At 38.3% G+C, this 15,808-nt stretch overlaps 1 protein-coding gene across 1 annotated transcript in view; it reads right to left on the reverse strand.

Moving 5' to 3' along the window:
* Window positions 1-2,573: 2,573 nt before the first annotated feature.
* The window catches only part of DTL (denticleless E3 ubiquitin protein ligase homolog), a 42,806-nt gene continuing 29,571 nt past the window's right edge, over window positions 2,574-15,808 (reverse strand). The window contains exons 14-15 of the mRNA XM_079761353.1: window positions 7,790-8,622; window positions 2,574-4,571 (exon numbers count right to left, since the gene is read on the reverse strand). Of these exons, the coding sequence (XP_079617479.1) occupies window positions 4,473-4,571; window positions 7,790-8,622 (932 nt within the window). The 3' untranslated portion in view covers window positions 2,574-4,472. The remainder of the gene's footprint in view (window positions 4,572-7,789; window positions 8,623-15,808) is intronic.

The raw sequence follows: 15,808 nt of genomic DNA on the forward strand, positions 1-15,808 counted from the left end.
CTTTCGGACCTCATGGACCACCAGTGGTCCGCGGACCACTGGTTGGCCACCGCTGCTTTATAAAACTTGAAGCAGGAACCACCTATGCCCGATTGCCATAAAGAGGACAATAACTTAGTTTCTCTAGTAGTCATCCCTTGGTATTTGAGGGTGATTGGTTCCAGGACACCCCCCAATCAAAATCTGTGGGTGCTCAAATCCCTAGATTACTTCTAATACCTAATACAATGAAATGCTATATAAATAGTTGTTATACTGTATTGTTTAAGGAATAATAATGAGAAAAAAGACTGCTGAGTATGGACGCACTAATAGTAGGCCTAACTACATAGTCTCTCTTCTTTGCACGTCTGTAAAATGTTGCCCACACTACCTAGCTGTGGAACTGATTCTGTGAGACTACTGGGTCTTTGCTTTAAGAGCAGTGTGAACAAACCTACAGCAAAAAAAAGCAACCAACCAAATAGGAGATGGTATTTGCAAACAATAGCTCCAACAAGGGATTATTATCCAAAATATATAAAGAACTCATACAACTCAACACTAAAAAATCCAATAAAAAAAATGGGCAGAGGACCTGAACAGATATTTCTACCAAAAAGACATAAAAATGGCCAAAAATATATGGAAAGATGTTAAACCTCACTAGCTATTAGGGAAATGCAAATCAAAAACTACAATGAGATACCACCTCACACCTTTTAGAATGGCTATTATCAACAAGACAAGTAGTAACAAGTATTGGAGTGGAGAAAAACGAACCATCATTTACTGCTGGTGGGAATGTAGAATGATACAGCCACTATGGAAAATGATGAGAAAAGAGTCTCAAAAAATTAATAATAGCTCTGGCTGTTGGTTGGAGCATCGTTCTGTACACCAAAAGATTGTGAGTTTGATTCTTGATCATGGCACATATCTAGGTTGAGGTTCGATCCCAGGTCTGGGAGCATACGAGAGGCAACCAATCAATGTTTCTCTCTCTTTGAAATCAATTAAAAATACCCTCGGGTGAGGATTAAAAAAAAAGTAAGAATACAGTTACCATATGACCCAGCAATCCCTCTCCTGGGTATCTACCAGAGAAACTAAAAAACATTTATTAGCAAAGATATATGCACCCCTATGTTCACTGCAGCATTACTCACCATGGGCAAGACATGAAGACAACCAAAGTGTCCTTCGATAAAAGATTAAATAAAGAAGATGCGGTACATATAGATACTACTCAGCCATAAAAAACAACAAAATACTGCCATTGTGACAACATGGGTGGACCTTGAAAATATGCTAAGCGAAATAAGTCAGTCAGAAAAAGTTAAAAACTGTATGATTTCACTCATGTGTGGGATCTTATAGACACAGACAACAGTATGGTGGTTACCAGAGGGAAAGGAGGTGGTTGTGGTGGGGGTAAAGGGAGCCCAATATTTGGTGTCAGAAGATGATTTGACTTTGGATGATAAACACATAATGCAATAAACAGACCATGTATCATAGAAATACATACTTGAAACCTATATAACCCTATTAACAATATTATTCCAATAAATTAAAAAAAAAAAAGGAGGAATGTGAAAGAAGTTCAGACCATCTTGGGACTAGAAAAATAGAAAAACAGACCTAAGAGCAGCAGTGGGTTTGTTATATGATAGGCTCCTAAACGCAAATGTTTAACTGATACGTGACCTATAAGAGACCATGGCCATAGACACACACATACATACACTTAAAAAGTTATTTCCAGGCATCCATATTACACAGTGGAGGCTTTAAAAAATGCCTCCTATACAGGCTGTCCCAAAAGTCTTTGGTGAAGTTTTAAGTTATTAAGGCTGAGTGTGGGGTGATGGGCTGAACCCACCCTCGGCCAGTCCAACAGGGTAGCTGCAGATGGTCTTGATTATCATCAGTTAAATGTGCAGCCAAGATTAAAAGAGACATTTTAAAGGATTAATTAGTGAACCCTCAAAAAAGTAAATTAAGGGCCTGTGTTAAAACAGCCAAAAGGAAACTAATCCAGCATCGTAGCAATAGTGCTCGGAGTGTATTCAAATGGAAAAGCTTGGGCTGGAAATCCTTGTTTAGAAAAAGAACCACATCACTCCACCCTCCTTCATCAAGTAATCCAAGCCATCGTAGTGCTCAAGGTCTGACCAAGCAAGATGTATGTATGTATGTATGTATGTATGTATGTATGTATTTATTTATGTTAATCCTCACTGGAGGATATTTTTTCCATTTTTTTTTTTTTTAGAGTGGAAGGGAGGGGGAGAAACATCGATGTGAGACACAGCAATTGGGTGCCTCCCGAGCCTGCAACCCAGGTACGAAATTCACCCCTACACAGAATCAAACCCCAGTTCAGTCCCTGGGCCGATGCTCTAACTACTAAGCAAAACTGGCTAAGGCAGAAGATGTATTTTATTAAAACAAAACCTCTTTCAGCTTGACCTAGATCATATCCTTGAATAACTTTTATTCAATGAACAAGTAGAAAGGATTCTTGATTACTACTATAGTTCTTTTGTGTAGCATGCTTCAAATTAATGCAAAAAGCTCAGAAGAGGACATCAGATAAGGTAAAAGGCTTTATTATTCAGGATCAGCTCAAAGAATGACATTGACACAAACAGGGATAATTATCTCATTACATTTGACCTTTGGCACCCATTTGAAGTACTAGTTTTCCAAGTGAGACATGTTATACCCAGCAGCTTCTCAATAGCTTCTGACAGCCACATTCACCCCAATTTCACTCAGTAGAGCTGTCAGGAGTTGTGCAGGGATACAAAGAACAAAATCATCTATTTTAGTTATCCTTTTCTTTTTTAAGGATTATTTTCCCGACTGGTTTTCAAATAAAAAGATGGATAGATAGATAGCATTACCTGCAAGTATTGGTCATAAATACCTTCCCACAGTCTAATACTCAAAAATAAAAAACAAATATGTGTAGAGTTCCTAAAAATTCAGTTAATACTAGGGCATGCTTTGCTTTGAAATGACAATTTTATAGCTTCCCTTATTTTTCTCCTCAGATAAAACCAAGAGAACCCATGCTTAATTGACCTTTGCAGCGACAAGCTTAACTTACAAGAATCAGAGGAATTAAAGACTTATCATTAAGAATAGACTTGAAAATTATCACAAATATACGAATGAAGTCTCCATAGTCCTCAGATATATAGATAAAATGAGTCAAGTTTCATGATTGGAAAGGGACTCCCTTGCAAGGACAATAGCGCATAGAAAGTACATGAAGCTTGTTTCTATGTGTTTATAATGGGGGAAAATATAAAACAATAGTTCATCTCAAGATGAACGATGTGTAACTGTTGATTAAGGGAAGGGATGTTCAAAATATTTTGCACATTATAACTTAGAGTTAGTCTATACACTCTATATTAAATATCTACAAAAAATCCGATGACTTTTTGACTCAGGGCTATATTAGAAGGCCATTGCTTTTTATGTATATAAAGAGAAGCCAAAAAAGCAAGTTAAAGCCAAGATTTATTTTTGAGGTTCCGGATTTTCAGCTCAGAGCCACCTTCTTTTATAAAAGTATCAATAAGAAACTATTACTTTTTCTTGAAATCTGATGACTTTTTTTTTTTTTTTAAGATGCAGCACCTGGAGAACTGAGGACTAAATTCAAACCCCAGCTTCAGTGTATGACTACTGAGTTTATAAACATCTCCTCTTGTAAATGGCAAAAATCACAACCTCTTATAGAACATGATGTTGAGTTGGTAACATAGTAGATTGTGTAGCAAAAATATGGGGAACTTAAATCTTGTGTAGGAGATATATTTTGTAGAAAAAAAGACAAAGGTTTCTAGTGTTGTTCTACTTTCTCCAAAGAGTTGACTGTTTTTAAAATAAAGATGATTTTAACTACAGGGACTGTATCAATGAATCACATGCTAAATCAATGTAAATGTACTTATCTGAACATAACATTTTTACACATACTTAAAAAAAAACAACCAAAAGTATAGTGAAAAGATTATATATTTTAAATGCAAGTATATTAGCTTGAGGCAGCACAGATCCAGGGGTCTTCAACAGAAGACTTCTTTAGCAGTGGGCCTACACAGGCAGGCCTCCTGCTATGGCCGCAGATACTTGAAACTGTGCATAGAAAGTCTCAGAGTAACAAGAGACAAGTCTTGTTTTTCACCTCTATAGTCTGGGATGTCATTATTATAGAGAAGATGCATGATTAAAAAAGTGAAGACTACTTAATTGAAAATGTTTATGAAATTTAAACACAGCATTCACCGTGAGGAAGCTGCATATACATTACGGTAGTAGAACCAGACTAGGTAAATTTAAGTTGAAAGGATTGTCTCTAAAAATGAAAAAAAATGGTAGTTTTCTTAAAGACCAGAGTTATAGAGTCACTCTGTTGTATTTTTATCTTGTTTTAATGGGCCAAAGTTCAGTTAACTTACTCAGATTAGGATCTATAATTCTGTTGACTGCTCAGGACTACAGTAGTCATCTTGGGACTTTCTATGGAAGTATGTACAAATTTTCCTCATGGAGTTGGGAGTAATAGTGACCTAGAAGAAGAAAGTTTAGATTTCAGACATTTTCTAAGAAAAAGTCCAGCTGCTACTCAAGCAAGTTATCATTAACAGGTATTTTAAATTAGGATGCCTAGAAATTTGATCCAAATAGTTGGATGACAATGCCTCTTTTGGTTGATTTGTACTGAATATAGTAAAAATTTAATAGACAGTATGTAAGGAATGATGGCAGGGGCTTTTCTTGTGAACAGAAAATATTTACCAGTTAAACCTCCTAATAGGAACCAAAGCGATTAAAAAATTACCATCCTCTTTGAAATGAGTAAATAACCCTCCCAAATTTACAAACAAGACAGGTATTCAAATGACAGCTGCTACTCTCTTCTAAAGAAGTCTACATTATCGTCAGATAAAGAAAAATTCTTTTAAAGAAACTTTAGCTTCAAAGATTGAAAAAATAAACCAGTGTTAAAGAGACAACTGGCCCAAAATGGAGTCACATGTGCTAAGCTCCACCGCAGCAAACTACAACTAGCAATACATAACCTATTTGCAGTTTCAGCCTCTCCCAGGAATGTACCTTTAACCAGTCAATCTGGAATTTCCTGATCAGTACGAGGGAGGCACATGTGCTTGATAGACCCCCTGTCTTCTCCTAAGGAAAGGTGACCTTGCCTGAAATAATTCATTCTCTCAATTTTCCTTTCCCTCCCCCTTTCTGTCTTAACAGAAATTTTGGCTAGGGGCAAAGAACAGATATAGTGATGATATTGAGAAGGAAAGACTCCTTATAGCATTAAAAAAAAAAAAAAAGTTCTGTTGCAAGGTTTAATTGGAGTTTGTGTTCAAAGAATCTTTAAAATATTTCTAGTTTACTCCTAAAATATGGGATAGGCTTCATGATAGTAGGTGGGTGATATAAACATTTACTAACCTGGCCTAAGTTATCCAGCTTCTATCTTTTAAAAGGGCGGATGTAGCCCAGCTGGGTGGCTCTGTTGGTTGGAGCATTGTCCTGTACACCAAAGGTTTCGGGTTTGATTCCCAGTTGGGGCATGTACAAGAGGCAACTGATTGATGTTTCTTTTTCTTTCTCCCCCTCCCTTAAAATTAATAGACATATCCTAGTGTGGATTAACAAAATAATAATACAAAATAATAAAAGGGCAGATGTTGCTGATCATGATTCCTGGATTGGATTTTAATCATTCTACCGCACCTTCTTCTCAACACAGAGCAAGAGCTACCATGAACTACAGCAGCAACTTCCTTAACTCACCTCCCCTTAACTTACAAACTGGTTAACAGAATCTTTATTCCCTTTGATTGGTGCCCACAGCTCACCTAATGCTCACAGCTACTTCTGCCTCCACCATTGGGAGTCACTTGCTTTTTAAGGTTCATAAACCAGCCAGGGCAGTATCTGTTTTTGAAATTATCTAACTTAAATAGTATATCAACCAATTAAATATGAGCCCTAAAGAGATAAGTAAAGCTAAGCTTAATGTTTAAAAAAGTGTAGATACATGTGAGTTGACAAAAATTGATGTGAGCAAGATGACTATAAGAGATTAGGGATAATCATTAAAATCTAAAAGGATTCTGCACTTAAACTGCTTTGCAGATAACTAAGTTTGACTTTATTTTAAACTAGAGGCCCGGTGCACGAAATTCGTGCACGGGAGCGGCGGGGGGGGGGGGGGCGGGGCGGGAGGAGGGTGTCCCTCAGCCCAGCCTGCACCCTCTCCAATCTGGGACCCCTTGAGGGATGTCCGACTGCCCATTCAGGCCTAATCCCAGTGGGATCGGGCCTAAACAGGCAGTCGGATATCCCTCTCACAATCCAGGACTGCTGGCTCCCAACTGCTCAACTGCCTGCCTTCCTGATTGCCCCTAACTGCTTCTGCCTGCCAGCCTGATCACCCCCCTAACCACTCCCATGCCAGCCAGAGTGATGTCTAACTGCTCCCCTGCCAGCCTGTTTGTCCCCAACTTCCCTCCTCTGCCGGCCTGGTCACCCCTAACTGTCCTCCCCTGCAGGGTTGATCCCCTCCAACTGCCCTCCCTTGCAGGCCTGGTCCCTCTCAACTGCCCTCCCTTGCAGGCCTGGTGCCTCCCAACTGCCCTCCCCTGCTGGCCAACTTGTGTCCACATGGGGGCAGCTATATTGTGTGTTGGAGTGATGGTCAATCTGCATATTACTCTTTTATTAGATAGGATAGAGGCCTGGTGCACGGGTGGGGGCCAGCTGGTTTGCCCTGAAGGGTGTCCCGGATCAGGGTGGGGGTTCCCTTGGGGTGTGGGGCGGCCTGAGCAAGGGGCCTGTGGTGGTTTGCAGGCCAGCCACGCCCCCTGGCGACCCAAGTGGAGGCCCTGGTATCTGGAATTTATTTACCTTCTACAATTGAAACTTTGTATCCTGAAGCGGAACCAAGCCTCCTGCTCACTCCGTGGCCGGCAGCCATTTCTGTTTGGATTTGTTTACCTTCTATAATTGAAACTTTGTAGCCTTGAGTGGAGGCTTAGGCCAGCCAGGGCAGGGGAAAGCTTGGCTTCTTCTATTGCCTTGGAAACCCAAGCCTCCCTCCTACTTTCTCCGTGGCTGTAGCCATCTTGGTTGAGTTAATTTGCATACTTGTCTGATTGGCTTGTGGACGTGGTTTGTGGGTATAGCGGAGTTAGGGTCAATTTGCATACCACTCTTTTATTAGGTAGGATAATCATAAACTGTAATTACAAACTGGTAATCTATTTATGGATATTGGCAACTTGCCCATGAAGGACAGCTTTATCTGTAAAACAGGGAGGGTGTCTATAAAAAGGGGTTGCCAAGGGCTTGGGGGTGGGGAAATAAGAAAAAAAGGGGGCAGGGAGGAAATAATGTGGAAAGACAGGGAAGATATTTTTGAATTGATATCCTGGAGGATGAGGAGGCTTTGATGAATCAGGCAACAGGGTTGAGGGGCATGGACCTTGACAGAAGTGATTTTAATGGGAATAAATAGGGTTACCAGATAAAAATACAGCACATACCCAGTTACATTTGAATTTCAAACAAACAAATAACTTTTTAGTATAAATATGTACAGATTTAGTATAAATTTGTCCTGTATACTTATATGCTAAGTCTGGCAACCCTAAAATAACTAGATTTACTTAAAAAAAAAAAAAAAAAAGTATCTTGACTTCTGAGAAGGAATCTGTACCTGCCCTGTTCAAATTAGGAAATGCATCTTCCCGCCGTTGCTTACCGGGCCTGGAGAAGTCTTTCCGCTCTGTCTCCGGGAATTGGAAGTCTGGGATGATGGACTTCTTGGTGACGAATTTTCAGCCTTCCGTTTGGCTGCCATGGCCAATAACCAGTTTTTATTCTCTGGGGAGCTATTTTCTTTGCCCACCAATTCAGACCCTTCTCCACAAGATCCCAAAGGAAGAGGCAGTGTCCCACAGCCTTCTGAAGCATAAGGACTGGCAGGAGAAGGAGGCTCTGAGACACTCATACTGGCTCCTTCAATCTTGCTTGATTTGGTAGGACCTAGAGAGTCTTTACCAAGGTCTTCCTGGTTACCAGTAAGGCAGCACAGATCCAAATGAAGCTTTTCAACTGGGTCATCAAGCTCAGTCACACAGCTGCAACTCTTCACACACTTTTGTTTCACATTCTCCAGACAACTTGAGTCTAGCCTCCTCTTTACCCTACTTCTAGACTCAGAGCAAGCCACTGCTTGGGATGATTTCAGGCTCACAGGAATGAGGGCTTTTCTTGGAGATGCGATCTTTGTCTCAGAAGCAGGTGGAGTGATGGGGGGTGATGAGGAAGGTGTTTGGGTTATCCAATGTCTAATGGACATCTTGAAAGATGAAGGTGGCTTGGGAGAGATTGAGGAGATGGAGCCTCTTCTGCTAATCGGAGACCGGGTCTTGCCAGGAGAGTTTTTAATAGAAAACGTGGGAGTATTTGAAGGAAGAGGGAGGTCTCCAGCACAGCTTGGAGCACAAGATGCTGAGGAAGGGGAAGAACTAGATGGACTGCTCTTTACTCTGGGGGCTTTGGCAGGAGTACTCTGGCTACTTGTCACTGTTACTGAAAAAGAAAAGAGGGTCACAAAAATCAGAAGTGAAAGCCAAACAAAATCCCTGAATTAGCATCAAGGAAAATTACAGCTAACTTAATCATCCAGGGGTTGATTTCCCAGTGAGTTGATCACATAAATCATTTGATTCTTACCACATCCTCTTAGTATTTTCCTTCCCCTTTCCTAACTGCCAACCTCCCAACCACCCCATGGTAAAACATACTTGTAAAAATCTAGAAAATTCAGGGGGGGGGGGGGAGATTAAAAGCATCCAGGTGAACCACTTTTAGTGTTTTTTTCCTTTACTTGTGCATGTAATATACATTATACACTTTAAATTTTTTTCTCTAAAAAAGGGACTAATGTATATACTATTTAGTAACGTGCTTCTTAACATAGTATGAACATTTCCCACATCAATACAGATTTATATAACTTTTAATAGCTACAAAGTATTCTGAGGTAACAGTAAAACATTTAGGTTGCTAATGATATTTTGTCTTCATAAGTAAAGTTGCCATTAGCATTCCTATATATACTTCTGAGCAATGTTAGGGCAGAAAGGAGCTGTCAAATAAGAGCGCACAGGTCTAAAATCAGGCACAACCATTTACTATGTGACTTGAGAAACAATCCCTTACCTTCTCTGCCTCAGTTTCCTTATTTGTTCAAACATAGTTTTTAAAAAATAATTTTTTAAAAATTTTATTGATTTTAGAGAGAGGAAAGGAGGGAGAGGGAGAGAGATTGACAGACATTGATTTATTGTTCCTCCTATTTATGCATTCATTGATTGACTCTTGTATGTGCTATAGCCGGAGATTGAATCCACAGCCTTGGCATATGGGAACTGTGCTCTAACCAACTGAGCTTACCCGGCCAGGGCTAGAGATCGTTTTTAATTTCCACAAGAATTCCATCAATTACTTAAGGTTACCAGGTCTCATGTGGTTTTCCACTTTAATTTACACATGGCTACTCTACTCCACAAGCCAAAATATGCCAAAGAACATTTCAGAAACTCAGTGCTTGCTCTCTGTAAAACACATGAAGCAGTGGATAGAACTTTTTTCTATATGTCCTGGTACTTGTTTACAGGCAATGGCAAGTATTTCAGGAAAATTCTTATAAACTTCACATTTCTTCCCCCTCAGGCCCACCACAAGACAACACTATATTTTCTCACTTTTTTCCTGAACTTTCTAGATTTCTGGTGTAGTGTTTCTGTCTTCAAATAATAAGAAAAGGTCACCTATTTCTCAGTCACTAAGTCTTTGAATTATAACTCTGATATTTAACTCAGTTTAATTATTGAATTGCATTTATATGCAACTGAATTTAGAATGGGCTGACATAAAAATACAATCTTTTATTTGGAATAAAAATTTACTAATTTCAGTCATTTAGTTACTCTGTGCATTTTACGCTGTGCTTTTCACTTCTCAAGCTACCTTGCCTTAACACAGTGTGGACCAGTAGTTTTACTGCTAGCTTTACCCAGTGGCCAAATAAGTTTCTATTGAACGAGTACAAAAAACTTTTTACATAAATGTTAAAGGGACGCTTTAAAATTAAATACCCATTGCATTTTGAAGTTATTTATTACATGTTCTTACAAGCTAATATCTTTTTAAAGTATAATACTTTGTAAAACACTGTGTAATATGAAGGGAGAATTCTCGTGATCCGTCTGCAATGTGTTAAGATAGAGAAATTCTACAAATTGAATTTTGCCTAAACTTTTCTCATCAACTGTGTGTTTAGAAATGGCCAAAATGATACTGCACCTTCAATAAAGATCATTACTAGAAAACCCCCTTTTGTTATAATGTGCTATAGAAGGGGAACTAGAGATAGGGACCTGTCCATGGAACTACTGGTGTTAGGTCTCAGATTTCTGCTCTAGAGCTTGATTACAGTCCTTATTTCAAAAGGAAAGAAACCTTTCATTTGCTTCACTCCTCAGTGCAAGTCAACAGTCACTGCATAGCCCTGCAGTCATTAGTGTCATGAAAATGGGATGAAATGTACGTTTAGGGCAGAAAGTTCTAAAAGTATGAGTCTTAAAACATGAAGATTCATAGGCAGGATTAGGGGAGAAGGAAAAGCTGGGCCAGGGACAAAGCTGGTATATAAGTTTCTGTTACTTGAGTGGCAGACACCTGAAGTGTTTATTAAAGATCAGCGGGAAATCTGATATGGTGGAAAACTGGAGCATTTCTTTTTCCTTCAAGATGTTATAATGAAGAAAGGAATAAACCATGGGGGTCAAAGATAAGTTTTTGTTAACTTTGAAGCTTAACAGAAGTTAAACTCTGGGTCAAATTCAAATCCTTTATTTTTAACTGTAATTAGATTATGAAAGTAATAAAAATCCTCTTTTCAACCTTCTCATTTCACTCTTATGTGCATTCCTCAATTTTCTATGTGCTTATTACTAGCACAAAGGTATATGTTTATACCTTAAAAAGACCACAAGGGATTATTAAACACACATGTTCTGCAATTTGCTCTTTTCTCTGAACAGTATATCTTTTTCTCTTTATATCTTCTCATGAAAGTACACTTAGAAACATTACTTTTTTTTTTTAACCAGCAGGATCAGGGGTCCTCAAACTTTTTAAACAGGGGGCCAGTTCACTGTCCCTCAGACCGTTGGAGGGCCGGACTATAGTTTAAAAAAAACTATGAACAAATTCCTATGCACACTGCACATATCTTATTTTGAAGTAAAAAAACAAAACGGCAAAAACACCCACATGTGGCCCGTGGGCCGTAGTTTGAGGACGCCTGAGCTGGATAGTATCGCACCTTATTGGCCTATAGATTCAAATATGACATACCATTTAGTACTTCATCTACTTAAGTGAATCAACCCCTATTAACCTTAAACAAGGCATGAGGTCTGATGACACAGTATAGACTGGGTTATTGCTCTAAAGGCTTCCTAACAGTTAGTTCCTCTGAGAAATTATGGAAAAGCTTACAATAATCAATTAATTTGTAGCTTCTTTCTACAAAAGGGTGTGCCATCTGGCCTGACTATACCTTTTCAGCCTTATCACATACTATGCTACTTTAGGATCCTGTTACAGGAGACTGACTACTCACTGCTTCCTGAACAAGCTGTGCACTGTCACATCTCTGTCTTTATTTATGCAGTTTTCTTGCCAACTCTGCCCCTTCTGTGCCAGGCAAAAATTCTCCTCACGTTTCCAGGCTCTGATGACAATTGCATGGAATTCAGACACTTCTTTCCCTTTCTCCCATACGAAATGCATTTTCAGAGCCTTTTGTTTATACAGCTAGGAGTGATGTTTAGAATGTACTATATAGCTGCTTTTTTTTTTTTTTTTAATCTGCCTCCTGGACTAAACTGCAAGCACCTAGAGGGTGGGTGATGATGCTTTAGTCATTTTTAGTCCAGTGCCTAAAATGTAGCTAGTCAGGAATTATTAAACAATGTTTGTTAAATCTCATGACTGCTGAGAGGGATGACGGTGAGGTTCCAGGCATTAAGAAAAAAAGTCTTTGTAAGTATTCTGCTGGCTTTTGAGACTGCAGCAAGCACTTAAGATAGAACAGGTAAGGTTTTCTTCTCTTCAAGATAAGGATAATCATCTTTGTATTCAATAATGCCTTGACCAGAGGTTCTCAATCCTGGCTGCATACCAGACTTACTTGGAGTTTTATAAAAATACAGGTACTTGGCCTCCACTCCAGACCTAGTGAACAATCTCTGGGACGCTTAAACGTTTAAAAAACTCCACAAGTGGTTCTGATGCACAGCCAGGGTTGAGAAGCATTGGCCTTGTCAGATCTCTGGCTGAAATAGTGAAATAATAGTAAGCCACAGAGCAGGTACTGGCTGGGGAAAGTAGGGCAGAGGGTCTTGGGATTTAAAGCCTTTCAGCTGGTGTGTTACAAGGGCCAGAGAGAAGATATGCAGTCCAGGACAGCAAGAGAAGTTGGGGTGGCCATTAGAAGCTTGGGAAAGCAGAGGAACATAATTTTCAAAATGGCAGTGTGATTAGCAACAGCCAGTCTGCTGCTGAATGGTGGATTACAGGGCTTAATGGCCATTGTGACAGCCTTTGGCACTCATGTCAGGTTGTTACCCTGTAGTGCACTTCAGAGTAACTCCAGCATCACCCAGAAATAAGAGAAATCTAGGTGTAAGTCCTTGTCTGGTCTTAAGTTGAACTTAGCTTTGCTGTGTGGCCTTCTAAAGAAGGCAATACTGCGGTGTTTCCAAGTATATGTTCTAGAATCAGACTGCAAACTTTGAACTCTGGTTGTACTTAACTTCACAGCTATGTGATCTTAGAAAAGTCTAACTTCCTTGATCTTCAGTTTTAGTTATTTTGGTTATTTAGTTATTTTAGTTAATTGAGATATTCAAGTAGGTCCTTAAAACAATTGTGCTAGTACTCAATAATGACTATATGTTGTTATTATGATGGTCCAAATTTGGTCCATATAGGGAACTTTTTGTGTGACTTGGCTTCCGAAAGTAAGAATAATTAATGACACACTAAATATAATGTTAAAAGCAACATACTTTTCATCTTAAAATGGTTTTACCCATTGACACAGAATTCCACCACTGGGAATTTATTTTAATGGAGGGGGGTAGACCCTAAATTCAGAAAAAAATTTCACAGAATAATGGGAACAAAGTGTCTAACTAAAAGAGAATAGTGGACTATTTTACATGTTTTGTTAAAAAGATAACATAGAAGGTGCTTCGAAGAGCACATTCAGTGGAAAAAATCCCCAAGAAATACAAATGTATATACAATATTACTATGACTCTGTTAAGCATCTCTGTGGATAAAGGAAAAAATAGGAAAACCCTCAAAATGTTAAAAATTATATATGAATGGTAGAAATACTGATAGCGCTTTCCTCATATGATTCTTCTCTTTTATGTTTTCTAAAATTAGGGAGAGAAAAATCCATATAAAGACAAGGCAGCAGATAGACATCCCATATTCATGGATCAGAAGACAATATTATTAACATGACAATATTAATAAAACTGATCTACACATTGAATGCAATCCCTATCAAAATCCCAGAGAGCTATTTTTTGTTGTTGTTTTTTTGTTAATTCAAACCCGAGGATATTTTTCCATTGACTTTTAGAGAGAGTGGAAGAGAGAGGGAAACACAGAGAGAAATATCAATGTAGAGAGAAACACATCGATTGGTTGCCTCCTGCACGAGTCCCGACTAGGGCCTGAGCCAGGGAGGAGCCTGCAACCAAGTTATGTGCCCTTGACAGGAATCAAACCTGGGACCCTTGGTCCATAGGCCAACGCTCTATCTACTGAGCCAAACTGGCTAGGGCCCAGAGAGCTATTTTGCAGAAATTGACAAACTGGTCCTAAAATTTGTATAGAAATAAGAGACCCATAATAGTTTAAAAAAAAAAAAAAAACTTGAAAAAGAAGAAAATTGGAGACTCAGACTTTCCCATTTCAAAACCTACTACAAAGCTACAGTAATCAAGACAATGTGGTACTGGCATAAGAACAGACATATAGATCAATGAAATAGAATTGAGAGTCCAGAAACAAAGCCTTACATTTATAGTCATTTGATTTTTGGCAAAGATGGAAAAACAATTCAATGGGGTAATGAATAGTCTCTTTAAAATAAACGATACTGAGAAAAAACTAGATATCCACAAGCAAAAGAATGAATTTGGATCCTTGCCTCACATTGTACACAAAAATAATACAAAATGGACAATTTTTAAAATAAAACAACTCTTAGCTAGAAGAAAAACATAGGAGTAAATCTTTGTGAACTTAGGAGAGGCAATGGCTTCTTGGATACAGCATCAAAAACACAAATGATGAAAGAAAAGAGAGATAAATTGTTACTTCATCAAAGTTAGAAATTTTTGTGTGTTGAAGGACACCACCAAGAAAGTAGAAAAAAAACCACAATCCTACAGAATAAGAAAAACGTATTTGAAAATTATTATATGACAAGGAATATATCCATAATATATAAAGAATGCTTATAACTCAACAATAAAAAGAGAAATAACCCAATTAAAATATGGGCAAAGGATCTACACAGGTTATTCCTTCAAAGAAAATATACAAAATATAAAAATACACAAAAGCACATGCAAAGATGTTCATAATCATCAGCCGTCAGGAAATACAAATCAAAACTGCAATGGGATACCAATTCACTGAACTCACAAGGATAGTTAAAATTAAACAGATGAACAAAAACAAATGTTAGTAAGGATATGAAGAAATTGTAACCCTCATTTCAGGTGTTGAAATACCCTAAAATTAGACTGTGTTGATGACTGCCCAACTCGGAATATATTAAAGACCACTAAACTTTAAATGGGTGCATTTATGTATGTTAATACAGGGTGGGGCAAAAGTAGGCTTATAGTTGTCTGTATGGAAAACAATACAATAATTAATTAATAATATAAGAATAAACTCTGTATTTTTCATACTCACAACTGTAAACCTACTTTTGCCCTAACCTGTATGCCAGGCCTGCTCCTGCTTCAGGGCCTTTGTATTTCTGTTTTGCTTGACAAAATATCCACATGGTCCACTATTTTACTTTCTTTTTTTAAAAACATGTTTTTATTGATTTCAGAGAGAGGAAGGGTAAGGGAGAGAGGGATAGAAACATCAATGATGATAATCATTGATCTGTTGCCTCCTATATGTCCTCTACTAGGGACTGAGCCCGAAACTCAGGCATGTGCCCTAACCGGGAATCAAACAGTGACCTCCTGGTTCAACCACTGAGCAACACAGGCGAGGCTACTTCCTTCACTTAAATGTCATCTTTCACTGAGGTTTCCCTGGGCACCTAATCCAAAATTTTAATAGCACACTTTGCCAATCTCCCTTCCTTGCCTTCATTTTTCCTAAGCACTTGCTGTTATCTGACATAGTACATAATTTACTTCTTTAACTTGTTTATTGCCTTTCACACTAACATGTAACCTTCATTAGCATTTTATATTCATGATTCTTTTGTTCAACTTAGAACAGTGCCTAGTAGGTGTTCAATAAATATTTTACAAATAAAACCACCAGTGTATTGAAGTATTTTATATAGTTGATAAACAGTAGTACTCAGAAAATATTTATTGAAAAGAATGTCAAGAAGATGCTTTTCTTTAAAAATATACCAAAACAT

Source organism: Cnephaeus nilssonii (assembly GCF_951640355.1).
Source record: "Cnephaeus nilssonii genome assembly, chromosome: 21".
Classification (NCBI taxonomy): domain Eukaryota; kingdom Metazoa; phylum Chordata; class Mammalia; order Chiroptera; family Vespertilionidae; genus Cnephaeus; species Cnephaeus nilssonii.